This window comes from Dermacentor albipictus, chromosome 1 (genome assembly GCF_038994185.2).
Source record: "Dermacentor albipictus isolate Rhodes 1998 colony chromosome 1, USDA_Dalb.pri_finalv2, whole genome shotgun sequence".
Classification (NCBI taxonomy): domain Eukaryota; kingdom Metazoa; phylum Arthropoda; class Arachnida; order Ixodida; family Ixodidae; genus Dermacentor; species Dermacentor albipictus.
In genome coordinates this window covers 389,168,280-389,194,735 of record NC_091821.1, presented here as the reverse complement: position 1 = coordinate 389,194,735, position 26,456 = coordinate 389,168,280, and the positions used below count along the sequence as shown (strand labels likewise).

The following is a 26,456-nucleotide window of genomic DNA, read 5'->3' as shown; positions in this document are numbered from 1 at the left end:
GGTATACTCGTACTCTACTACCATTTGCCTTGCCAGTTGTACGGCCTTGGAACACATTCAAGCCACTTTCATGGCTTTTAGTTCCTGTCATTTCCGTGTTTTGTTGTGCGAATATAGTTATTGATTATTATCATTGCTTTTGAAATATAGCTAGTGTCGCGCGCGTTGGTATGTCTTATATTTCGTGGAATTTGCACCTTACTCGGTGCGTTCTGTCACCAGTATTGTTTTTTTTTTTAATTATTGAGGTCTGAGCGTATACACTGTATTGTGCTAGTACTGTTATATTCTGCACAGATATTGTATTCGGCACTTCCGCACGCGCAATGGTCGGACGTGCGATGTCCCAGAGCGAGTTGTGTGCACTACGTCAAGCATATTTTCTTGCGCATCTCATCTGAAAGGGGCCTCAAAAGCAGCTACCATATCCACCTCCCCCCTATTGTCGTGCTGCTCCGATTCCATAGGCGAAAGTATGAAAGACCGAAAAGCGAGCATCCTGTCTCGAAACCACGTGCACAGTGTGGAGAAACACACAACACAAAAAAGCGCGAGGCACCTAACTGCACCTGCTCAAAGCCAATGTCTCGGAGGAAGTCAAAATAACACTCGCAGCGCGAGGATGCGAAACCAACAGAAAGGACACCAGAGCGCACCTGTTCAGAGTGTCCACGCATATACAGACGCTGGTTCGTCTTTAGAACTTTCCACGCCGCTCTAACCATGGGGTAGATCTCTCCCACGCAATCTCCGCCGTAGTCGTCCGCGTCCAAAGACCACACGAATATTCCACCCAGCCAGTGCTTCCAGAACCACTCGGCCTGCGGAAAATCCGCCGTAGATTATGCAATAACGACAATGCACTCGCAGGCCCTATGGTCGAAAGTATAACTTCTGCTTCAGCCCAACTAGACTTAAATGCGTGGGTGCGGCAGCTTTTGAAGGAGCGAAAAGCTCCATCTTGGGTCTTTCAGAACCATTCGATTCTTTACAACCGTCCCCAAACTTTGTCACTAAATGCATTGGTGAGCCACGCCATTTACCCCCGAAGTTCGTAAGAAAGCTTTCTCAAATATTAGTAATAGCGACGCCAGTGCATTTTGTCTCAGGTTTGCGGTCGGATATCTAGAAGCTGTTGCTGCTTTGATGATTCCGGATGTGTAGACATGCATTCAGCAGTCGAGACCGGTGTCCTAAAGTACTTCTTTGCGAAGTCATTAATTTATTCGGAATGAAGAGATAATTGTGTACAATTTTATTGCATCTCTGCACTTGGATAATGTCCTACGGAAAGAAGTGAGTGAGAGAGCTAAAAAGAAGGCACGGATGTTAACAAGCTATGAGCATGGTTAGCTACCCTGCACTGGGAGAAGGGAAAAGAGTAATACAAGGAAGCGCGAGAGAGAGAGAGACGCAGAAAGACAAAAGAAGTAAGTGAAGGTGAACACGTGCATAGACAGGCGCTACGCAATCAAAGGCGCTCGCGCAAGCCAGTAGTTCTCAGAAAGCACGACAGTGCCTTTACTGCTTTCTGAGACGATAATCGGTGGGGAGGGCAACCACAATCCTACCATACTGTTCTGTTTTTTTTAAGAACAACTGGAAACTTTCGCCTTGAATGCCTGTATACAAACATATATTGAAGAAGAAATTATTAAGTGAAAACGCCATGGTGGCACCTGTAAAATGTGTTCCATGAAAAAGAAAGGAGTGGTGGGGGGATGGGGCTCTGTCGATATCGTCAGGTGCCGTTAACAAGAATGACTGTGAAAAAATTGCGCCCATAACAAGTCAGCATAAACGTTCCCAGATAGCAGATAGTAACTTCCTATTTCGAATTACTTAGACACGCATCTACAATTCAGCTAATTAACGTTCCTATTACAAGTACTGAAAAGGTCAAACTCTCTAAGCAGCGAAATATTAAAGCGCACGCGTGCAGGTACTACCTTCACTTTGACGCTGTCCTTGTCGTCGTAGCTGACCCACTGGTTCTCGTAGTGGATGTACGGCGTCGCCGCATACTTCAGCCAGTGTCGTGGCCAATGAAAGTAGTTCACCCGTCGACACGTCTAAAAATGTGAACAACAAAGGCAATCGCAAATCACAGGTTTAAATGATTAACAGAGCTTAGAGCTTCACGAAGGCACCTTCTAAGGCATGTGCGAGTGTAATTCCGGAACCAGAAATTTGCGTGCCTGTATGCTTCGCTCTTTAAATGTTCCTGTCACTTAACTATCATTCTCATTTATCTCTGAAGTATGAAAACAAAAGCACTATTAGAGAGCCACAAACGGTAGTGATACGGTGACAGCTAAAACAGAATAAGCATCGGTTAGATGTTGTCTTCAGCTTTCTTTGAGTCAGTTTTCTAACTAGCGCTTAACTAGCTATTTTTCCCTCTTTGTTTCATCTTCTTCTGTAGGGGACTCCTTGTGCATGTCTAAAACCAAAGCAAACTTCTAACCGCAGCAATGCTGACACTGGAACCTGCAACGCACTTGTGCACATGCGTGACTTTCTCGGCTCGTGCATTGTGCAATTTAAAAAAAACATTCAAAAGGAAGCCGTTGTTGTTGTTTTTTCAAGACAGTGGAACTAACGTAAAAATTATATAGATCCAACCGACATGTTGGATTCAGAAAGGATGCTTTTGTGAAGCAGTTAAATGAATGTCACGCAATTGATTATATTCTGCCCAACGTATCTTGCGCCACAGCGACTGCGTGCCTGCCAGTGAAGACAGCAAGACACGGAGACCCCCACCACGTGATCCATGCGACCACGCGTCATACTATCTCCGGAATCGGCCCCCTTTGCTATGCCATTCTATCGAGGCTCGGCGCGTCGACTAGAGAGGGCCGAGTCTTGATGGCTAAAGACGGACAAATCAGATGGTCAAACCCGAAATCCTATATAATAAAGCAGGTAAATATAGATTTGTCTTTTTAAAAGAATTGTGCTCTGGATGACATACAATTGCTGCGATGAGGACGGTTAGATATCATTCGTTTTATCACTGAGTAATTCTGGCGAAAACAATAGCAGCAGCCGGAATATCAGACAGGGTAGTAAATACGGTCGTGATGCTTTGCGCGTTGCCTATTACGCAAGACTGCAGCCACCCAGTCATGGTCAAAAAAGTCCAGATGGGTTCGCAGAGGCAATTTTCATTCAAAGGGAAAACCGACATGAGCAGGGCTAGGAAGCTTAAAAGACGGATCTTACTTGTCTTCACGTCACAATCGTTACCGACACACGGATAGACGGTATAATAAAAGATGGAGAGGCACGATGTGCTCCAGGTAGGTGAAGATGCGCGCAATACAATCATAACCTGTGAGACGGCATTTCTTACTTTACTTTATTAGTGCAGAAGCGCTCCTTAAAGGGAAGCTGAAACACTTTTCGAAAAAAATGAGTTCTCTGCGGCATTCTACAGTTTTGAGTCCCCTGAACACGAATATCTCGTTCAAAAAGGGCGGAAACAAGCGCAAGCGGCTGTTTTTTCATGAAAACGCGCACCAGCGCCTCAGGGTATCGCGCGAACGCCGCTGTTGCCCGTGATTAGTCGGAGCCGCGGTGACGTCAGTGGCGGCAGTCGCCGGTCGGCGCCGCCGTTTGAGAGCGTAGCACGCTGTTCTGTTCTGGCTGTATAGCTGAGTTGTAAGCATTATGGAACGTTCTCGCTGTCTCGGACAGCTTGTATTTTCGCCGTACATGTTCGAACCGACAGCCGATACGGAAAATGATGGCGGCAACGACGATGTTGAGTGTGCCAAAAGCTAGAGCGACGTGTACACCTTCTCGCGCGCTGGAAATCTTAGCTGTTACGTATGCTTTTTTTAGAGCGCAGCTCTTTGGCGTCCGTTCCTGGGTTTCGCGTCGTCGTCGTCGTCGTCGTCGGCGTTGTCGGCGTTGTCGTCGGCCTCGTAACCAGCTCGCCGACGAATCTGCTGCTCCGCCGCCGCGCATGCGCGCTGTCGGCTCTCCGGGCGAGGGAGGATGATGGAAGGGAGGAGGAGAGACTGTGGAGGAGGGCTGGCTACAGAAATGGCTCTTTGGCGTCCGTTCCTGGGTTTCGCGTCGTCGTCGGCGTTATCGTCGGCCTCGCAACCAGCTCCGCCCCCCTTTCATCCCCCCAGCGCTAGCAGCGACCGACTGGTACCGCTTTCGTGAGTCCGCTACCGCACTCACGAAAGACGTCGTGCACTTCCTGCAACTCGCATTAACCGTCCATCGATCCACACCGATGTTAGTAGTGGGGGACTTTAATTTTGACATAAAGACAAACAGCAATTTCCTAACACTTATGCGGGAGAACATCCCGTTCCTCTCGCTCGTAACGCGTCTCACGGCTGTGACAACCTCGCGAGGCACTTGTATAGATCTCGTCTTTGAGAATCAAGCATTGGTGTACCAAGTCGAACATATATCAGTCTATTTCTCCGACCACAAAGCTTCCTTCATGACTGTCAAGAACTGTTAGTGGAGTCTTTGTTAAAGGAATACGTGTGAAAAATTTAAAAAAAAATTCTGTGATAGCGCATACATGTGTTGCTCGATTTCTTTGCCTCAATCTATCGAAAAGGTGAAACAGCTTATTTGCTGCGCTCAAATTTCGCATTAGGAAGTAACGTAATCGTCGGTAATTTTTTTTTCATGTAGCTGCACGTTCCAATGACGGGAGAAAAAATGCGCAAAAGTGTCACTGGGAACTTGCTGCTGGAAGAATACCGAAGCACTAACTTCTCATTAGATTGTAAACACGGGTACAATTCCGCGATGTCAAGCACCTTGCCGCTGCTTGTCTGAAGTCCCGTGGTTTTCTGAGCGTTGATACACGATCGCGAACATAAGTGCCGCGTTTCAAAGCGCGCACATGCAGTGCTGCGAGGTACAGTCATGGAAGTTGCTTATCATACACATCCAGATCGAGATGGTCAGGGGGATTATATGTGCAATATTCAGAATATGGTTCGACGACTTTGCGATTGTGGCTCGATCAAGAATCGGTATGCGCGCTCCATGCTAGTGTTGACATAAAGATATTAGGCAGTTTTAGCACCGCCGTGTGGTAAACATGATAACTGCAACCGTACGTCGAATGTCACTAGGCAAGCCTATACTCCAATTTATACCTCAGGTGCAACGTTGTGGAAGCTACGCACGAAGTCCGGTTACCAAAATTTATTACTGCGCGCGTTTCCGTCTATGGTTCGCAGCGTGCCAGCGGCATTTGCTCGCGCGAGCATGCACGTGAAGCTGCCGCGACGGGCTGCAATTAAAGAATGCCGAAAAGAAAATTGATTTAAAAGAACGTGTTAGCAGCCGTATAAGTACACGTATTGTTTCTATGGGTAAATTCTTTTTTTTTCATTCAGAACTGAGCTTATATATGAAAAGTTTTCTCAAAAATTGGGTCAAGAAACACCGAACATTTTCTAAGTGCGAACGCAGCCACTGCAAGAAGTATCTCAAGCCTCCACAGCGTTGCACCTGATGTATGAAAGGAAGTATAGCAACGCTAGCAACAATGCGTTTCCGCATTTGTCGTAAGGCTATCCGGCTATCGCGGAAATGGTCCAAGCACAGCACAGTTGATTTCGTCGGCACGAACCTATCTCTCCTCACCGCACTGCGCTGAAAGCTTCTTGTGCTTCGGGAACCTGTGAAACACCACATCGTCTCGCCCGCGTCTGTTCGCGCAGCCGAATGTTGCACAGAACGAGGGCATGTTGGGCGCCCTTGGCTGTAGGCACTCACTCAGCACAGAAGGAAAGAACAGTTTACGAAAATCGCAAAACAAACGTGAGCGGCGGCGGCGGCAAATCTCTCGTAGCGTCGTTCAGTAAAGCGCAGGACGGAAAGAGGCATGCCAGCGCATGCCAGCACGCCGGTTCGGCAGCTCGGTCCCCGCCAGTGACGTCACTCTTGCCGGTTCTCTCCTCTGGTAACCTCCTCACCCGGCGCTCCGGGAAGCGATGGGGGCGTGTCCGCGGGGGTGATTTAGAAAGCGATTTCCGCCCCTTATACAGTGAAACCTCGTTATAACGAACAGTTAAAAAGTCAGAAATTAGTTCGCTATATCCATAATTCGTAATATAAAATTTAGTAAAAAATGCATGCAAGAGGAGCAAAATTCAATCAGAGAAGGCACAGCAACTCGAACGATGCTTACTTGGGTCACGTTCATTTATTTACGCAGAAAGAACTGCGTTATCGCGGCCGGCTTCTTAGTGTTGATCGCATTCCGTATCACGCCCTGTTCCACAGTTTGCAAACACTCAGCAAGGGCAAACCCACTGCCCTCAATAGCACTGCAGTGGGGGCGCAGCAAATCCAACGCAGCAAGTGCTTCTTGTGAAGTCGGAATGTTCTCATCGTCTACAGGGTCAGCCTGAGCTTCGTCTGCGGGATGTTCAGAGACTTCCGCAGCGATTTCGGCGTCCATCAGTACAGCCGTGGTCGCTGAGATGTCGTCGCCACCTACGAAGTCTTCTACAGTCATAGTTGCGGGCATGTCAGCAACAAAACGCGAAAAATCGTTCCAAGCCTCATCGTTCTAGGCCTCAACACTAAAACGCAAAAGCAACATTCCATCACGCCGCTGCCGCCGCTGCTGAAGCGGCGCTGTCAGCGGTTGCGAGATGCGGACGATTTCTTTGGCTGTCAACTCTCGATGACGACGTGGCATCTCTGGTGCTGTCAGCGCCTGCGAGGTAGTCCTGAACGTTTTCTGCGCCGCACAACACGCTTGTAGTGCAACGAAGCCTGCCGCCTGCTATTAAAGTGAGGTAGGGCTTGGCGTCGCGAAGTTCGCTATATCCGTTTTATGCCAAACCGCGTTCGCTATAGGAAGTTAAAAATACATGTGTTTGACAAAAATATTTCCGAAGAGTTCGATATATTCAATAATTCGTTATATGCGTGTTCGTTATATCGAGGTTTGACTCTATTAACAAAACGAAGAAAAAAATTTCGGAACCGTAAATTATTAGGTCTGTTCTTCCCAATCCCAGCAATTCATGGAAATTGAAAACCGCTTCAGCTTCCCTTTAAGGGTCAATAAAGGCGCATGTTCAATTGATGCGGAATTACGCTTCTGTAGCATGCAATAACAACATTGCGCCCCTTACCCCGAGCGAGTGTTTGGAGAGCCAGATAAGACGTACAAATTAAGGATGTGTGATGACCTTGCACTGAGGATCCCACAGCAGCTTGTGTGCCGGTCTAGAGCTTGAAAGCACCTTACTCGGGTCTATAGGTAATTGGTTACCGGTAAGAAAGCGCCAAATTGCAATACAATTAACGCAAAAGCCGAATTTTAGGCAAGTTTTGAGAACGTTTCGAGCGCCGAAATTGTCCGAATAAGATAATATATGCTGGAATCCACACTAACGAACGGGCGCTTAGGTTCTAGCATTAATTTCAACAAAGAAAGGTTCAGAGATTATATTCTTAAGTACTTAATCAACCATTCTGTTCCCTATTGATAAAACAGCTTTTTTTAAGCTTTACGGGTATAAGTTAACTTAAGGTAGATATTTGTGTCCTGACTTAATTTGCGTAAACTTCAATGACGATAATCCCACAATAAGCAACGCCAACTTCTTGGCGCATTTTACGTGCAGTATATTCATGTAGTTGGTTTTCTGGCGAACATCTGTGACGGCTGGTAAACTTAAGGAAACGAGGTACCAAGTTTACAACGCTATGCACTAAAAGCGGATATGGCAGTTTTGTACGCTATAATCTATGACAGCGTCTATAGAAGGCAAAATGACCGCCCTATAGTTTTGCAGTTTACGTTAATTGATGCAACGTTTACGCAAGTCTTCAGGATCTCCCATTATTCTCGCATTTGTTGAGCGTGTATATACCTTGACTATTTTGTTCGCTTCAGACCTCTCAATAGATGCGAGAGAAATCGAGTGGACGCAAAGCTGAAGCATCGTTTTAATTCGTCACCATTCCGCACTCCACTGCCAACCCAGCGCTAGGAGCACGAGTGCCTACCTCGACGTAGTTCATGTAGCCGTCCGTCTTCGTGAAGTTCGCACCATAGCCGAGCGGGTGCGCTGGATCAAGCGGGGCGCTGACGCCGTTGTAGGCCGGGTCACGGAGCGTGAAGCTGCGGCCGTACGTGGCGATACCTGGAATTATCTTGTGCTTCGGCACCCCAGTGTTTATCCACCTGCCAAGGCACGATTCCTGGACTCGTAGAAGTGACGCCACAAATAAACCTCTTAAACTGCCGCCTGAGTTCAGCTACTATACTTTGAGCATCATGCGGTTACTAATGAACTTTTCTTTTTCAGGCTACATCAGTAGTGTGCTTGCGACTCCCGGAAGGACCCGACCGCACGAGTTTGACAGTAATATTTGCAACAAAACAAAAAAAGTCTTTTTTTCACAAGCGTACTACTACCACATCAAAGAGACGAGGGTGTCATAGTGCGCTATGAGGACGTCACGAGAAGTGATGATGTCGGCAGCTTACAGACTCGACGCTGGTGCTCCGGTTCCCTTCGTAATAATAAAGTCCACTTGTAATCTTCGTCTTAGACAGCTCATCCAGCTTGTAGTCGAACGTCATGAGGAAGAAGTAGTTCACCTGACTGCATGTGCAACAACATTACGGGCACCAATTGAATGACCAAACCAAAAGTTTAATAAACGGCCGACTAACCTCAAGCTCACTACTTCTGCAAAATGTTTGCATGCATTTCTTTTTTTTTTTTACTCATGGCTTCAACAGCGATGAGAGCGGCCACACCTTAGGGGCTGAGCAATGTACAGTAAGTCACAGGTAGAATTGAGGGCATCGTAGAATTGAGGGCATCGTAGAATTGAGGGCATCACGGTATTTCGATGTTCTGTCAGGATTTGTTTAAGTGTGGCGTTTGACGTATTTTACTAGTCCGCTGGTTCTGAGAGAACGCTATTACTTTCAGGACCTTAATGTATCATCTACATTCGGCTTTGAACAGACACGCTGTCAGCATAGCTAATGAATAATTAGAAGACCAATGGTGGCATAGGTACGACGAAGACAAAGACAAGCGCGTCTTCACGTTCTCGTTCATTTTCTTCAAACAATAGCTTTATGTTGAGCAAATAAGCGTCGAATTATGCCTGACTAGATAAGTATCACAATCTCCCATGCATCGATGGAAAATAAGCCTCGACAAGCGACACATGTTTCTAACGTTTCTGTCGAGACTCCTCTGTGAAACAAGACCCGTGTTCGCAAAAAATGTTCTTACGCTGACGCTGTTCGTAAGACCAAATGCCGCCCAAACATTAGCGAAGGAGGCTTGTCTAATGGCGAACAGCACTTACGAAAAAAACGCCTTGTCAGTACTGCCCCAACTCTTCGTGAGACAAAAGAATGGTTTACGCTGCGACGCATTACGTCACAGTTGTGAGGTCTTTTATAGCTTGCAACGACACGAACGAACCACGTAGTATCTATGATAGATTGTTCATTTTATTACTTGAAGAACTATCTGCTGTTTCCACCTCGCCAGCTGACCTGATCATTTCAATGTTTCGCAATCCTGCGTCGGTTTACTTGCCAGGAGCCATTAAAATGCTCCTTTAATACCACCGCTGACATGCATGGGTAGATCTTCGCAAAAAGAACGCGCAAGGTATTTTTAGCAAAGCGATGAACAGCCCCGTTCATCGCTTGGCGTCTGTTCTGGATTTTCTTGCGCTAAGTTTCAGCATTGAAAGAACGAAAGAACACGGGCTTCCACAAATTGCGCTTGGTCCTTTGGTCTCGTGTTTTTTTTTTTTCATTCTTACAACTCAGCGCAACAGAATCTAGCACAGAACTAGAAATCAACAGTTAAAAGAAACTAAAGCTTAGACATTGGTACTGAAGTGTTCTATTACCTTTTATCCTTTAGCAGCATAAATGGAAAGGGGCACAAACATACAGTGAAATGTGGAAAATAAAAAAAAGAATGGGTCGCAAGAGCTTTCGGGAACAATGAAATGACTTGAGCGTTTCAATGGTTACCTGGCTATTCTCTCGTACGGAAGGAGGCTGCAGTTGGGGTCACGACACGCAGGAAGCTGGAGCGTGATGAGATACGCATCCCCAAGAAAACTTCGAAGTTGCTGCGAAACAAGACAACAATAAAGCACGCTGTAGCTAATACTCTGTGTGTGACCTGCTTTACCAGATTTCCTGCATGTTATAGGTTGTTTCCTGCGCGCATACGGTGGCCATACATCATTGCTATCGATTTTTTTTTCGATTACAATTTTTTCTCGCAACTTGCACGTAAAGTAAAAGACGGGTTATCGCTCTCTATTATGACGCGCAGCGGGGACGGTTATGGCACCCAGGGCTAATGGTGTACTGCCAGTACTTTTCGTGTATTGTCCTTTGTTAGTAAAGCTGCAGGCTGTCTGGGCAGGTGCTGGCTGCCCTATTTCAGTTTAGCGCTTTTTATGCCCGCGTTGCTATTGGATCACATTTAGTTCTTTATAACGTACTTGCTTATTTCTGTGCATTGAAAGGCTCTGTTATACCTACATATAGGCTGTCGCCTGTCTCTGTTTATTGCGCTCCTGCCCTGTCTCGTAGAGTGAAGCAGAAACACTTGCTGCGCCTCCCTCCTAATGCTTCTCTCATATATAGATTTATCTCCTTTTTGCCCCTGCTGCCATAAGTAGGCGCCTGCTCTTACGCTGCTACCACATGCCCCCATTCTCAAAACTGCTATATACGCCAACGCTCCCTCCGAAGCTTATGAGATTTCTTTTGTTGTCACCCTAATGAAGTTGTAAACGGCAACGATATCGCTCTGCTTGCAAAGTGGAAGACCCGGTCCTTCCAGGTGAAAGTTGATTCCGTCCAAGCCGAACACCACGAGCCACTGTTTCATCTTGCGGAGGAAGTGCCGCATCTTTTCTGGTTCGCGTATCCGCTTCAGCAGGCTCTGTAGGTGCGCGCCGCCTCCGTAGCTGACCAAAGTCCTCACTTCGGTCGCACTCGTCTTGTGCCTCAGCATGCCCATGTCGCGCAGTATGTCTGCGTTGTGACAAAAAAAAAAGAGGGGAGGGGCATCCTGAAAGCAGTACAGCTGTCTTTTCAGAGCATTACGGAAAATTAGAGAATTCACTCTTATCGACGCGGACATTTCCCACGATTCAAGGATTGGTGCACATTATATTGGAAATTTAATGTGGGCTTAGTGTGATTTACGCCTTAAAGCGAGCATAGCGGCAAGCTCGTAAATGCAAGATCGGCAAGATCGTAAATGGCCTCGGTCACATATCATGGTCTAAACCACTTAAGGCGGTAGTGGAAGAGATTTGAGAGATCTCCGAGTAACACAAAGAATGTCTATGAAAACCAGTAAGCGGTTGTGAAAATTATCCTCTGTGCACATCAAAGTGTAACTCTCCTGCGTTTTTCCCCCTTTTCTACGACGCCAATACGCCTGCATAGATGTTGTTGTTGTTTTTTCCTTATTTAAAGATTTACTGCACACGATACGCACTTTACTCATAATTACGCTCGTCTCTTTGTATTTTCGCTTGGGAAAGCACATGACTTCTGCCATATTGGGCGTACCTGTTAGCGTTAGAGAAAAGAGAACGAGACCATACCATCCAAGGTGGAGTAAAATAATTATGTAATTTGCATTTCAACCATACCTTTTCACCTCTGGTGTGTGAAAATGCTACCCCAAGAAGAGCAGATATTTCTGTTTTGTGTGAGAGTGTCACTATGTACTTGAAACTTATCTCTTTATGTAACGATTGTATGCTCAAGGTTGGTCGAAGTCCGAAAGACGGTGTTTAGAGTGATTCAGGTGCTGCCCAATTTAGGTATTGCCCAGTCATAGAAACACCATCCAGGCACTATAGCAAGATTTCTCATTAGTACCCTCCGTATGGAATCCCATAATGAATTGTGGCTATAGGACCTGCTGAGTCTGCATGTCTATGAAAACTAATAAGCGGTTGTGTAATTACAGTCCACAAAACCACATGTTAAACCTCCTATATATCTTCTATAGAAACCGCACCGAAATTATCCTTTAGAAAATATCGTAATGATGCGTCCTGGATGAAAAAAAATAAGGCAGCGAATTTGTGTGACCTAGCAGAATCACAGCCCAATTTTTAGGGAAGTGGTTTCTTTCAAGCAGTTGCGCAACAACGCTTTACAACGCTGATCATATATGACTCATCCATTTGAAACATTGCTCGAGTACGACGCTTTTAAACACTTGCCTAACTAATGTCTATTCAACGTCGTACCTTAATTGCGCGCGTTTACTTTCACAAGCACATCTGCCGTAATGCTGCGCCCGTTTTCGCCAAACTTGATCGCCGTGGCTAACAGTTTCCCCAGAAACGACAGGGAAATTTTGCTTGGTAACGGAAACACACGCTTTAATCTTTGCCTACACCTCGCCCATGTATACGTGTAGGTTCACAAGACGGAACGAACTGCCAATTCAGTCTGCAGACGACCCTAACGTACATAGCTGCTACGAACTGCGCTGCTATATCAGCTTGTCTAATGAGTTTCTGGGTGAGCCTTGAGCATAGGGCACAGAGCTACGTCATGCTTGTCTGCTAGCTCAATCGGTGACCATTCCAATTTAACCAGCTTCCTACTTCTATGAAATATATACAAGATGGCTCGTTTAGTTTGCCGAGGACACCGCGGATGCATCGTATACCGTTTAAAGATAGGAAGTAATCGAGGATTCAGTGGTTATTTGTAAAGCTCGTAAATAATGCAGAAACGTGAAAGTGCATCAAGACATTCGCCCCTTCAGGCGCCGTGTCCACATTTGCGGACGCGACTAGTTTTTGCCGGTTCTGGCGAGTGGTCGCCAAGAAATAGCAGCAGACATGCAGCTTCTGGCGAATGGAACCACTTACATGCTCAATGGGCCTTCAATTCACTTCCAGTGATCTCAGTATTGCTACAGACGACCACCTCGTTGGCGGGACTACCATATTTGACTAGATGCGTGGCGTACCGGCAACAATATAAAAAAATACATTTTGTTGATCAGCGTTGAAATGTTGCGTGTGCTTCAAGTCAGTGATCTAATTTTTGTACAAGAACGAAGCAATAATGTATGCACAATATTTATATAATAATTACTCTCTAATTATGATGACTCAGCACAAGGCGCCATCCTACCACTTTGTCTTTCTTGCAGTGGAGTGTCGAGTGATGTTGAATCAAGTTGTGCAAAGTTGACACATTTGTAGACAGTCCTTCATAATTCCCGCCTGAAGGAGTTACTCCAACTTTCCACAAATACGAAACCGGTGAGATGTAGAGTTCCCTCACAATGGGAAACACAGCGGATAACGGCCGTATAACATTTCTGGCCGCTTTATAAAAAAAATTCTTTAACGAAAACTAAATAAGCATGGGGGCTGACAGAGGCAGTAGCACACTGGGGTATAAAGGTTATAAACAAGGATCAGGTGCCTAATAAACGCTGACCAACTTTTCGATATCGAAACGAAATAGCCTTCTATCGATATGTTGGCCAGCTTTTCTGAGGCATGTTATCCTTGTTTGTAGCCTTCATACCACACTTTAACAAAAACTGTAATTAATATATGTACAATAAACTTGGTATCTGCGCTTGCTTTATTTACTCTATCTTCCACTTTTTAGAGCGAAGCTCTTAGGAGCCAGTTCTCGCAGGGAGCGGCAGCATCGTCCCTCATAACCGAGCGAACGAGCACAAGTAAAAATCTTGCTTGGGATAGTTGGTTCATGCTTGAAGTAGTAAAGGCAAGGCGCAGAAGACCAGGACTTAGGAAGAAGAACACAAACGACAAGACCGGCGCCGGTCTTGTCGTTTGTGTTCTTCTTCCTAAGTCCTGGTCTTCTGCGCCTTGCCTTTACTATTTCAAGAACGAGCACAGTGAAGTACGAAAGCAAACGCGGAGCGCAGCGAGAGATGAAAAACGGTGATAGAGAAGGGAGCGCGAGGAGGAAAGCGAAGGAGGAGGGTGCCGCGGAACCATGCGGTGGAAATTGGAGGAGGACGGCATGGAGAAAGCGTGAGAAGAAAATTGCAAGGCGGCGTTGCGGCGGCAATGGCTGCGAGACGGCGCCAGAGTAGCGCGTGTAGTTTGTATGGAAACAAAGCACTGCTTGGGAGGGGGTCTGTATGCGTTGGCTGCTGTGAATCGTGCGCACACGTCGCCCGCGCGCTGCCTATCGCTACCTCCTGATTAGCCACGCAGTCGCGCCGCACTTCGCTGCGTTTCCAATGTGCCGCGCGAGGCGTATTGTCTGCGCCAGCAAATATATAGCGAAATGAAGACACGTATAGAACTCCGCTCGAATTTCGCTTTAGAGAGTATCGTAATTGTCGGGGAATATGTTTTCAATACACTTGCAATATATATCCGTTGGCAATAGTTGACAGGATGCTACTAGGAAGTTGTTAAGATGTATAAAGGTGGTTAATAAATAGTCGCTTCACAGGTGACACGTTCTACCAACATAAGATAACAAGCAGTCGGTAAGAATTTAATCGGCATTTTATGTCTATTTTTACAATTCAATGTCGGTGGCCAATAGTCAGCAGGATGTTCCTAGAAAGTTATCACGGTATCTAAAGACGGTTAATTCAGTGTCGATAGATTCTAGTAGCATTTCTCTAAAGGCGCTTTATTCAATATTAATAAAAAAAAATTTAAGGGTTGATCTCTGCGGTAATTATAGGTTACAAGGCTAATTATTGCACCTTTCAAAAACACGCTGATCATTTGCATAAGTAATTTACTGCAAGGGCTGCAGTTTACCCACACATTCTGAGCTTTGCCTACACATTACCTATACCCGTTTGTCTTATTTCCACCAAACACAAACCAAGTTACTTGTTTAGCCCAAGGAAGACATTGGAAAAACATGCTGGAGCCCATGAAAAATGCCGAAACGCATGAAAATAGGTAGAAAACAAGTACACAGCAATTAGTTGCAACTATCATAATAAACTAGAAACGTCAAGCCTCCTCCAGATATCACCCGTAAAATGGACCCCATTACCACCTAATTTCTGCTTCGTGTTACGTACGATTATCCTAAGAAAGCGCTGAACAGCAGTTAAGAGCCGACCCACGCTTTGAAGCATTAGTGAATAAGATCTTTTTTTTAGATTCGCTGTGTTTTTATCGGCCCACATTTACCTTCGTATGTTTATTGGCCATGATACTCCCCATATTTTCACCAAATTTAATCTTCGTGGCAGGCATCTTTCGGGACAGCAGACTAGATTCTGTACCTTTCGTAACACTAGCCTACATATAACGCGATCACGAGTTCTTGTTTATGTAATTTACTGCAAAGGTCGCAATTCACCCATCCGCATGTAAGTTTGCCTACTTATTACCCACACCTTGTCCTCATCTTCGGTCACTGATGACTTCAGGGAAACTTACTACGCTCCTCGATGTGATTCGATGTGACGTAATGTTCTCAAGGGACACTAGAAAACATAGGTGATAAAGGCCATATAATTCATTAGAAAACAATCGCTTAATGCTTTTTTTTTTCAAAGGCTGCAACTGTAACTTTGCCAATTAATGACACGTGTGATACCCCTCTTACCACAAGATAACGATATTGCTTTAGGTTAATTTCTTTCAATACGTTTAGTACCATTACTGCACGGTTCCTAAGATGTCTCTATAAACCTATGAAACATTTCTATACGTAATATTCTTTAGTACCTGCAGTAAAACAACCCACTTCTAACTATTTGTACACGTAAACCATAGCATGAATTAATGATTGTGGGTTGTTTAGGGGCGCAAGGGCAAGGTATGGCCAAAGAGTGTCATGTCAGTGTAAACCATAACATGGTCCTCTATTATTTTCAAATGTAAAATTGTTACCCTCTTTTCATCTGCCACTGCAGTGAGGGAACTTTGTAAGTGTTGCATATATCGTCTCATCTAAGGCAAGATACGAGGATTCGACAATTTCCATCTAGGCGCTTTTTAAGCCACGCACTTCAACATTGGCGGGCAACTTTCTGTGGCAATGAAGGGTGTTGAGGCTACGGAGACAAAGTGGCTCACGCTGTGAAATATACCACAGTGCACAACTAAGAGAGCTCCAGAAAAGAAGGCCCCCATCCTCACCCGCGTTAGGGTCAAGCTGGGGTAGCGAGTGTTTACACATCTTATTTGGGACAGCAAAATAAAACAAAACAGACCACTGAGTGTTCAATCTTACTTATTTTTCTACTTTCCTATTTCTCGTTTCTATTCTCTGCTATGCTTTTCTATTCCCCGAGTACCTGTACCAATAAACCAAAAGCGTTGTTCAAACGCTGCCAGAATACTTCTCGCAGTTACACACGTGCAGACGTACCAACCCGTCAGCTTTCCCTTTTGTGCCTCAGAAAGTAGCTCGCGAGTGTAATCGCGTTAACAGTTTCGTTGTAAAATGCTCTAAACGTGCGTCGTCCTTTCCTTAAATAAAAGCCTTATAAAACAGGTGCACAGCGCCGGCGTACTCCTCTCTCCCGTGGCGCCCCTCTGGCGGAAGATGAACTCTCCCGTGTCGTTGTCTGTCTCCACGTAGGAGTAGATGAGGTGCGTGCACATGCCGAGCGGCAGGGTGTTCAGGCTGAAGCGCCGGATGCCCACTCGTTCGAACGCCTCGCCACGCATGAAGCACGCTAGGGGCGCCGTCACGTGCCCGCCGGCTTGGTCCGCAGCCCCCATGACTTGCTTGGGTATGTTCAATGCCTGCAACAGGATGGCAGCGCGTTCGTCTTGAGCGAACTACACGAAGCTCGAGACTTTTGTGGCGATAATACATCTTAGAGGGAAAGAGAGAGAGACAAAGTGATTGTAGAGAGGAAGCGGCACCCTTTTGCAGCGCTTTGATGGTCATTGACCAAACAATGATCAGCTGCCGATGATCATTGCTTCTGTTGTGTGAAAGGGTATTCTTCAGTACTTCATTGAGTCGCCAGGTTTACAAAACAGAACAACTTCTTTTTTGTTTATAGGATTCTATATTCTAGAGAAAGAAGGTCATACGTGGAGTTAGAAAACATAGCGCTTCATGACTTCTTCAAAGAAGCATGAAAGTTTCCTCTCTATAATTAGCTTCATCCCCAACATCACTTTTATGGCAAATTAAGAGAAACATTAAATTAGCTCGGAAAGATGAAGTATTCTTTCAGTAAACCTTCCTGCGACCGTTCCCATAAATAAAGTACTTTCACACAGGACATGTAGGTCTTGGCTAAACCGCCAAGGCGGCGAGTGAAGTTGCGGCAAAACCAAATGAAAATATTTTGAGTTTATTGTGGTGTTGTTTAAAACTGATGGTAGCGCTAAAAAGGAACGGACACACGAAGAAAAGACGACACGACGACGACGTCGTCGTGTCGTCTTTTCTTCGTGTGTCCGTTCCTTTTTAGCGCTACCATCAGTTTTAAAGAATGCATCACCAACTAGCCCAGCACCAAGTGTTATTCTGGTGTTGGTTGGCTTCCGCCTCTGGAAATAAAGTAAACACTTTGTGTTGAATGTGGCCGCTAAATCCTGATTCATCTTACATAATATACACCCCGGCTGAACGTACATAGGTGCTTCTGACATTGTGTTTGTTCACAAGTATGGCTATATTCGTTCAGGATATTTTCAAACAAATATATGTTATCAAATCCAGTGCCCCCCTCCCAAAAATAAAGAAAGGAAAAAAACAGCTCCAAACGCAAAACTAAACATTCAAACTACAGCAATCTGAGAAGCAAAGTATCAGGGCCCAATTGGCAAAGCTTCTCTTTCGTACGTGCTTTTTTTTTCTATTTGTCAGCCGCCTTCACTAATACTTTGTCTAGTGTCAGGATTCGCACAATCTTTTTCTTAAGAAAAATTCTAGCGTAAAAGGTTTTTGTTAATACAGGCCGAGGTCTTGAAATCTTTCAAAGCTCCACTACGATTATTAGACTAGTCTGGTTCTTCACTAATTTTAGCAGTTATCTTTAACTTTATTTCAGCACAGCTTTCTTTTAGCGTTCACGCGGAATGAGTATGATGACATCGCTGTGCCAGAGGCATGTCGATTCTGAAGCACCCTGTTTGTGTTGTTTTGTTTGAACTTTGACAGCCTTCGGGGGCCTTCTACTAAAATTTGCATTTCAGATCTCTCACTCGTCACGCACGAGGGGTTGGGTGGTGACCGGGCGACCGAACGCTTTCCACACGCTGTCCACCATGGGGAAGAGCTCGCCCACACAGTCACCCGAGTAGTCGTCCGCGTCCAGCGACCACACGAATACGCCACCCATTCCTTGAGACCGGAACCACGAGGCCTGCGGTGAAAGCGATTGAATCGACTCATTAGTAGGAGTTTGGTGACTTATTCCCTATAGCAATGGCAAAAGGTAACATCCCATGGCCTCAGCCGATGACTTTCTTGCGTTGTGACCTAGAGCGACAGCTTCATAGCGAGTGTTGCATGGAACCTCGTCGTTTCATCTCACGCCGTCTATGTCGCTCACAAGTTTGAAGGGTCAGCGCAAGCCTTGACAATCAAGTGCCTCGGGGCCCGATGGCTGCCATTGAATTTCAATTCATGCTTTTCTTACCTATTTCCGCAAAATAACATCACGGCTTCCATTGCCGATTTCGTCCCTCTGGCACAAAAATAGGCAAGAGCATGTAAGTGTGTCTCTACTCGAAGCCTGCCTTTGCTGCTGCGCTAGTCTCGTCCTCGTAGCTGATCCACTGGTCCTTGTAGTGCAGGTAGGCCACACCTGCCGTCGCCACCCACGTCGCTTCCCAATGGTAGTATTTCAAGCGTCGACAGGCCTGAATGGAATAAAATGAAAATATTCTGTAGCCGTTCCCATGCTGGAGATAAAAAGTTTGTTAAGACTAGTAATTCCAGTCTATCAATGCGACTGTTTACAGTGGCATCCCCAAAAAGCACCATGAACCCCAAGGGAGGCCACATCTCCTTAAACACTCTGAGCCTAAAGTAGGACGTACATGTGAAGGCATGCGCAAGGTATCCTTTAATAGGACAGCTAATAGGTGGGTAGAGGATCTCTGATGTTATGTTCGTCTCCCGCGGAGCGAACTGGACATGCGTCCGGTTAATCTCCCCGCCTTTCCACTCTTCAGTGCCTCTCTCTCTACCTCTACCTCCTGCGAAGCTACGGTTTCCAGAAGAACGTTATATGGATCCCATGCACTCTGAAAATCGACGTGATTGAAGCTTTGTGTGCTGTTCGCGTTGACTGGCGAAAATTGGCTGCGATTTAGGCGGTGAATGTCTAATTTTTTTCAGTGTTTAGTGCTGCGTGGGAGGGGTGAGTTGCTGTTAAAAGTTACCTTGCGTGCACCGTTTACGTTTGTCTACGTGTCACACAGAACACACAGCGAGACCTGATTTCTGGTGACGTCGCTGTGCGCCATTGTTCACAGCCTGCGAGAAGATTAGCACTGTTATTACCTCACACAGGTCAACCCATCGTTACGTAAGTGTTAAAGCTTCATTAAATTACAGGACATTACAGCCAAACCCATAATTTGATTATGAGGCACAGGGTAGTAGGGGCTCCGGATTAAATTTTACCATCCTGGTATTCTTTAACGTGCACCTAGATGTCTAAGTACACGAGCGTTCCTGAGCTTCACCCTCGTCGAAATCTTAAGGTTGAGAGAATACGAGCGGGAGTTAAGGATACCCCATGGGTTCTTTAGTCTAAGTGTGGTGTACCGAGGAAGTTACCGAAGAATTCTTCAAGCGACTTTTGAGTACAAAGCATAATGCTGGTAGGTGCGATGATGATGAATATGGCTGTGGCATACACTATATAAGCAGGCTCGCTGAAGGAAATTGGGGTTTGTTATCTGCAACCTTGTGTACTATAAAGACAGGACCCACCTCTACGTAGTTCATGTAACCGTCTGTCTTAGTGAAGTTTGCACCGTAGCCGAGTGGATGGTTTTCCGCGAGCTTGGCGCCGACGCCATAGCTGTGCGGATCGTGGAGTGTAAACGTACGACTGTACGTGGCAATACCAGGCACCATCTTGTATTTCGGAACCCCAGCGTCGACCCATTGTTTCAGACAAGTCACCTGTGAGCAGAAAGCACGCTGCGTAAAAGCACAGCCACGTTTGTGCACCTTCACCAGATACAAAAATACTGTTCTTTATTGCCGTTTCAGTGGCTTCCTAAACGAATAAAAGACATAAAGCGAGCCTGACGTGCCGAGGAGAAAACGGAGGCATAAATAAGTTTGAATGGTTGCCGGGATCCTGCATTATTATGTTTTATGCTTTACTAGCTAGGCCCTATACTTACAAGTGTTGTTTATGAAAATAAAATATTTTTCACTTCCTCATTTCCCTCCCCGCGTGTATTTTAATAAATTAGACAACGTCTAGTTAACCTATCCGCCTTTCTTTCCTTCCCTAACTGTTTTTGTCATGAATACCCAACGATCAGGCTACATGCTCGCCACGCATAACATTATAATCAGAGCTGTTATGTTTTTGACAAGCTATTCGATTATCGCAGTTAGATTTCTGGAGCTCTCCGGTTGCTTGAAGCACGTTCGGTTTCGACCCTCATCCCTCAAGCATCAGCAAAAGGGCCGCAGGAAAGCTTCCGCATTGCAAATTTTGCACCAGCAAAAATACTCATGTGATGCAAGGATCAAGCTGTGCACTTCATGAATACAGTCTCTAAATTCTTCTATCCCTGCAAGTAACGTTCACATTCAGCCTGAATGTAATATAGTTTGCACTTCTTATGGCGCACTATATAACCTAATATTCACTGTTGCTATCGTGAATACCGGATATATGCTGCCGCTTTATCATTCCTGTTTAGAGAAATGTACGCCTATATTTTTCACTTATTTTGCTCGCTTAATGCTAAAGGAGATCGCGCATTAAAACACTTACCGGGCAACTCAAAATTTGGGCACAACGCAAGTGTATTGAAAAACTAGTGTCTCCTGCCTAACGTACTTTATAGAGACAGTGAGAAGAAGCCGGAAATCCTGACAGCATTCTTTCGGAACTGTCTTTCTCTGTCCTCGATGCTAATACGGCTGGTTACAAACCTGGAAGACAACATTTGTTGACTTTGGTGTCCTGTGGTTGGGATCGTGCGTCGGTGCCGTGGCACCAGCTGCTGACGGGCGTCACGGGGCTCGGATTCGCTGCCCCCTTGTGGGACACCCTCTGTTACGTTTGTCGTATAGCCGGAGGGTGGATGCTGGTGTCATTGTGACATCGATGGCAACGAAATTTTAGCTGAGCTAGAGTGAACACAGTTCGTTGCGAGAAAGCGACAACGAGATGTTTCCCAGCCGTGTTGCGAGAAATTCCTTTAAAAAGTATATGTTAAAGGGATACTAAAGGCAAATACAAACTCAAACTACAGTGATAGATTACTGCTCGACAATCTCTATGACGTCAATGTTATAGCGAACAAAGCTTTAATAATCGAGAAAACGAGGTAAATGCAGGACATTAGGCCGGGACATTCAAGCACTAGCCCGATGGCGAAAGCACTCCTCAGTTTAATTATGTCACTAGTACTCAACTAGCCGTTGAAAAAACATCCTCGTATTGTAGTATAAGATGAAATAAAATGCTTTTCATCCAGTTGCATTTCATGCTCAGAAGAAAAAACTCATTGAAATTACCGTTTACAATGGCGCGGGCGATCGAAAGGTTTCGTTTTCACTCGACTCTGCTCCGCCCACACTTTCGCGTTTCAGTACTTTCCTGATCGCGTAGTGCCGCGCTGGTTTTGGTGGCTAGCGAAACTCGCCCAAACTGCGAGTAGCAGAGAATTCAAGTTCCATGTGATGTCGCGGGATGTCCAAACGGTCTACGCCACTTGACCAAAAAGCAGCTGCAGCGGTGGATCCGCCGCTGTCTTAGCTCGGTGCCGCCATCTGTCGGGCACCGTTTTACCCACCGACGGCAGCAAAGAGCGATAATGGCATATGCAACGTCACCATTGCCCCGGTGGTGTGGCGGGAGATTTGAAGTTCGAAAAGGGTATTCGGACCCTTCAGATACAATTTTCTCGTAAACTGTCCCTTCATGCCACTAAACAAGCATTTCGAGGTTTCTGGAATGGTATATAAACAGTCCACGTCGACTTAGTATTTGCCTTTAGTGTTCCTTTAAAATGGGAGCGTTCCACCACTGCGGGGAGCTCGAGGAAACATCCTCGCCAGAGCCGGCTAATTGCAGACACCATGTCTGCTGCTTTGTGCCAACCCACTGGACAAAGCCAAGGCGTGTTTGCGAATTAAGGGAACTGACGTACCTTCTGGAAAACTGGTTTTACCTTTCGCCTCTTTTTCCTGCCATTGATAAGACAATGTGAGTGGGCCATGTGTGCGCTGTTTGTGTACCTTTCCACGTTCCTGCTCAGTGACGTTGCGTTTGCTTGCCGCTAACCTTCTCTCCTCAGAGGCAGAGTACTACAAACTTTCAGATTGGCCAAAAAGGAGGAAGAAGGCGACGAGTCAAGAAGCGCTTGCTTCAGTTCCCGCATTTTCCCAACTTTTCTAGCATTTCACCGTCGCGTGTCAATGTTCATTTGTGCACATCGTTTCCGCGAAGCTGTAAGGACCACGTGGATACCCTTTTTTGTCACAGTGAGTGACTTTTCATCATATTACGGACATTCCTGTGCTTCCTTCGGCGGCGTCTAACGAGCACTTCGGAGACCACGCCCCCTTGGCCTACGGGGCTGCTCAGTGCCACTAGTCCGCTACCATGATAGAATATCAAGTATAGGGAGAAAATATTCTCCAGGAGGAAGTTACTGAAGACCAGGGATGACAAACTTCAGGCGCTAGAAGAGCTGGCACCAAATCGCGGGAAGCTAACCCGAACGCCATGGAAATGCCTTCGGCGCCCTGTAGCGACAAGTCTAGCGGCGTAACGCTGAAGCCCAAGATTATTATAGCCCGCCGAATGCGTCTTCCCAAAGACACGAAGATCGGTATTAGTCCAAGAAGTGGGCAGAATATTTGAAAAACTGGAGTGGTTACGGTAGTTGACGCAATACTTGCAGCCGCCGGCATCAGCCAGGACGAGCTCTCACAGGACACACCGTGCCCGAACTAAGAGCAAAATATCATGGCGGCCAGCACTCCTAGACTGGAGAATGCTCACCGATATGACCACATCAAGCAAATCCGCATCTCAGGCAAGATCTACGAACTCTGCACTTCCGAGGCAGCCCCGCACTCCACGTGCAACGGGGTCATACGTAGCACACCGTTACAAGACGACCCAGTCACGGTGGATGGCAAAATTGTTAATCAGAACAACCCTCTTGCACTAGCAGCCAAGAGAATCGCTCAGACAGGGACCGTCATCATCGCCTTTGATGGCCACCGGGTGCCGAATTTTGTCAGGTACGGAACGCTCCTGATTAAATGTTCCCTATATCGAAAGCATGTGGACGTATGCCACGCCTGAGGAAGACTCGGGCATCGCGCCGATGTCTGTCAAACAACGAGCGACGTCGTTTGTCGGGGACGCGGCCTGCCGAACCCCGATGAGCAGCACCAACGCACCGCAAAATGCAAGCCCTACAGCGGTCCACACCTTATCAACGGTAAAGAATGTGCGCATAGATTCAAGACGCCGTACATCGTTCACCGATGCCACGGAACAGTTCAGCATGAAGCGTTGGCTCAGGAATGTTCACGGCACCAAGGTATCTGGCGACCTCAAGGGCCTGGATAGCCGGTAGACCCAGTAATGGCACAGAAAGGGATTCGATGATGTAAAGACGCTGAAAGCTTGTCTTTCCTTACCAAAGTAGACGTGCCAGATATGAGCCCTGTACACGGAGAGGTTGCCCTCCGGGTCGTGTCAAGGCTGCATCAACGTTATTGAGCTTGGCCGGGACTCCAGGTAAGCCACTTGGGATTGCACAAACCTCAGCTCCTGAATATACTTTTAATTTAGTTCTGTATTTGTCGACTGTGACATCCACGAACTTCGCTTTGGCAGGCGACTCCAGAGCCTACAGCTCGATGGCACCGAGTTTTGCGTGCTTCGACTTTCTGAAACGACAGATTTCAGCGAAATGACCTTTCTTGCCGCAAAAATTGCAGACCGAGTTCCTTGTTGGGCACCTTGAGCGTGCGTGAAACGCGCCACCGCAGAAGGGACAAACCGTAGCTTCGTGGTGGCAGTGTTCCGACATCTCGTCCATTCAGTGAGCTGTTTTGGCGTCCAGACGCTGTCGCGAAGTGAACTTTCGAGCTTTTGCGGCATCAACATGGCATCAATTTCGACCGCGGCTTTCGAAATAGCCTGAGCGAGGAAGCGTTCCTTATCGACGTCCTCGGACTGACGAGCTTGCGTCCAAGCTTCTTTGAGAGAGAGCTTCGGGGAGCGGCACAGGTCTGAGAGACGCGTATCCCGCCAGCCGACAACGAACCTGCCGCGAGCCAAGCATTCTTCCACCGCCGATGACGGGTAGTTGCGTCGTTTTTCTAACTTGCAGAGTTCGGCGTGAAACGTGTCGACGCTTTCGCCAGGTAGTTGGAGGCGCTTATGAAAGCGGGAGGACTCGTAGATTTCATTAGCAGGGTTCACAGTGCTCGTTAAAGCATTTGACAACAGCGTCGTAGGACGCTAAAGAGTCCGCGTCGAGTGAACGGGTGTCCAGGAGTGGACGAGCGTTTGGGCCCACGCAGCAAAGTAGCGCACTTACTTGGACGTCTTGCGAAGCTTTCTGTAGTCTGGAAGCAGCGACATAATCTTCGAAGCGAGATTTCCACGAGGACCAACTTGCAGGGTTAGAGAAATCAAACGCGTGCTGTGGCTGAAGAGGGAGGCCTAGCCACTGAGTCGATTGGGCACTTTATTCGAGGGGCATCCTATCGTTGACGGCCATTCAGAGACGGAAGTTTTTCAAACGGGCCCCACTTCTGACACCCGGTCGCGTGACGTACCTGTCGGGCCACGCTGGCAGGCCACGAAGGAGTGGAGCATGCGAGACGACAAGGCCACCCTTTCAGAACCAAACGCTCTATGCGCTAAGTGTTTTATTATTCACGCGCCCCATAGCTCCTGCCCAGAGAGCAGCACTGGTCAGCTGATATATGGCGACCACTACAATTCGGACTTCGAGCATGTCCTTTGGTGATCCGCCTCTGCCGGTCCCCATTTCACCCAAGAGGAATTGATGGCCAGGACTTATTAAGGCCAGGACCAGACCTCTCAAATCCTGGTAGTCCAGAGTGCCCGCGAGAGGGCCGTCAGGCTTGACCTGATGGTCCCCGAGTACGCCTAGCCAGGTGACGTTCAGTTTACTCGCGTCTATTGTGGACCGAATAAAGTTGCTTCACTGACTCACTCACTCACTTGGGCAAAAATGACAACTTTTCTTGCTAACGTATAATTGGCCGAAAATGACGTCATCTATGTCTTTACCATCGGATTCGAGGAAGCTGACATCAACGCAAGAACAGAAGGGATTTATGACCAGAAGATAACTTTGTCGCGAGAGCGGAAGCTCGCGTTCGAGCTGATCCCACGCCTTCGTCGTTTTGTCATGGGCAAATCTAAATAAAGTAAATATATGTGGGTTTTAAAGCGTCATGGATGTCAGATCAAGGCATGCGATATCTACTCCATCATGGTGCGTGAAAGTCCCACATCTACGGACCCCCGGCCGCAACACTATCAAAACAATGACGCCAGTAATGTCATGTCTGACGTCACCTCAATGATATCGTGCTATTGCTACATGTTACGCTTCCCTTTTACGCAGAATAGTCGTCGGGTTATCTTCTAGCTCATTCACTAATGCACTTTCTCTACGCTTAACACGTGATCGACAATGCTCGGCCGAAGCTTCGTCACAACCTATGACGCCTTGCGGGAATTCGACATGCCGTCGGCAACTGTGTTATTATTAATAACTTCTTTCTATCTCGTGAGAACGATCCCCTATTAACAAAACTTATTTGCTTCGACAAGTGTAATGAGCAATATACGCTTACTCAATATTGCTCCTTAGTGTTTTTCTGCGAAAACTTGTTACCCAAGTGTTTGGGAAAATGTTACTGGCACAGATATGTCTTAAAGGTAGGCGGAACATGTTTTTTTTTTGTTAATGATGATTCGGTAATAGAACAAAAAGAACACTTTCACGTTTGCTTTCGTTTCTTGAAATATAAAGCACACTTTAAAGGTAAAATTTCTTACGGTGTCAATGGTGCTCCAACGGGTTCCTTCGAACAATTTGAGTCCACTGGTAAGCTTTGTCGTCGAAAGGTCATCCAGTTTATAATCGAATGTCATCAGGAAGATATAGTCGACGTACCTGCACCAAGAAACGCTTTTTTTATGAATGCAGGTCTGGTTAGTTACCCTACAGTGGGGGTAAGAGAAAGGGGAATGGAA

At 46.4% G+C, this 26,456-nt stretch overlaps 1 protein-coding gene across 5 annotated transcripts in view; it reads right to left on the bottom strand.

The window, feature by feature from the left end:
- Positions 1 to 26,456, bottom strand: part of LOC135916975 (probable chitinase 10) — a 185,974-nt gene that overhangs the window by 94,541 nt on the left and 64,977 nt on the right. For 2 of the 5 annotated variants that reach the window (XM_065450411.2, XM_065450410.2), the window contains exons 6-16: positions 26,259 to 26,376; positions 19,934 to 20,128; positions 18,730 to 18,852; positions 18,204 to 18,353; positions 16,539 to 16,773; positions 10,791 to 11,050; positions 10,031 to 10,131; positions 8,504 to 8,621; positions 8,020 to 8,214; positions 1,950 to 2,072; positions 657 to 821 (exon numbers count right to left, since the gene is read on the bottom strand). The exons of the other annotated variants lie outside the window; for them this stretch is intronic. In XM_065450411.2, the coding sequence (XP_065306483.2) occupies positions 657 to 821; positions 1,950 to 2,072; positions 8,020 to 8,214; positions 8,504 to 8,621; positions 10,031 to 10,131; positions 10,791 to 11,050; positions 16,539 to 16,773; positions 18,204 to 18,353; positions 18,730 to 18,852; positions 19,934 to 20,128; positions 26,259 to 26,376 (1,783 nt within the window). The remainder of the gene's footprint in view (positions 1 to 656; positions 822 to 1,949; positions 2,073 to 8,019; positions 8,215 to 8,503; positions 8,622 to 10,030; positions 10,132 to 10,790; positions 11,051 to 16,538; positions 16,774 to 18,203; positions 18,354 to 18,729; positions 18,853 to 19,933; positions 20,129 to 26,258; positions 26,377 to 26,456) is intronic. 5 annotated transcript variants of the gene reach the window in all.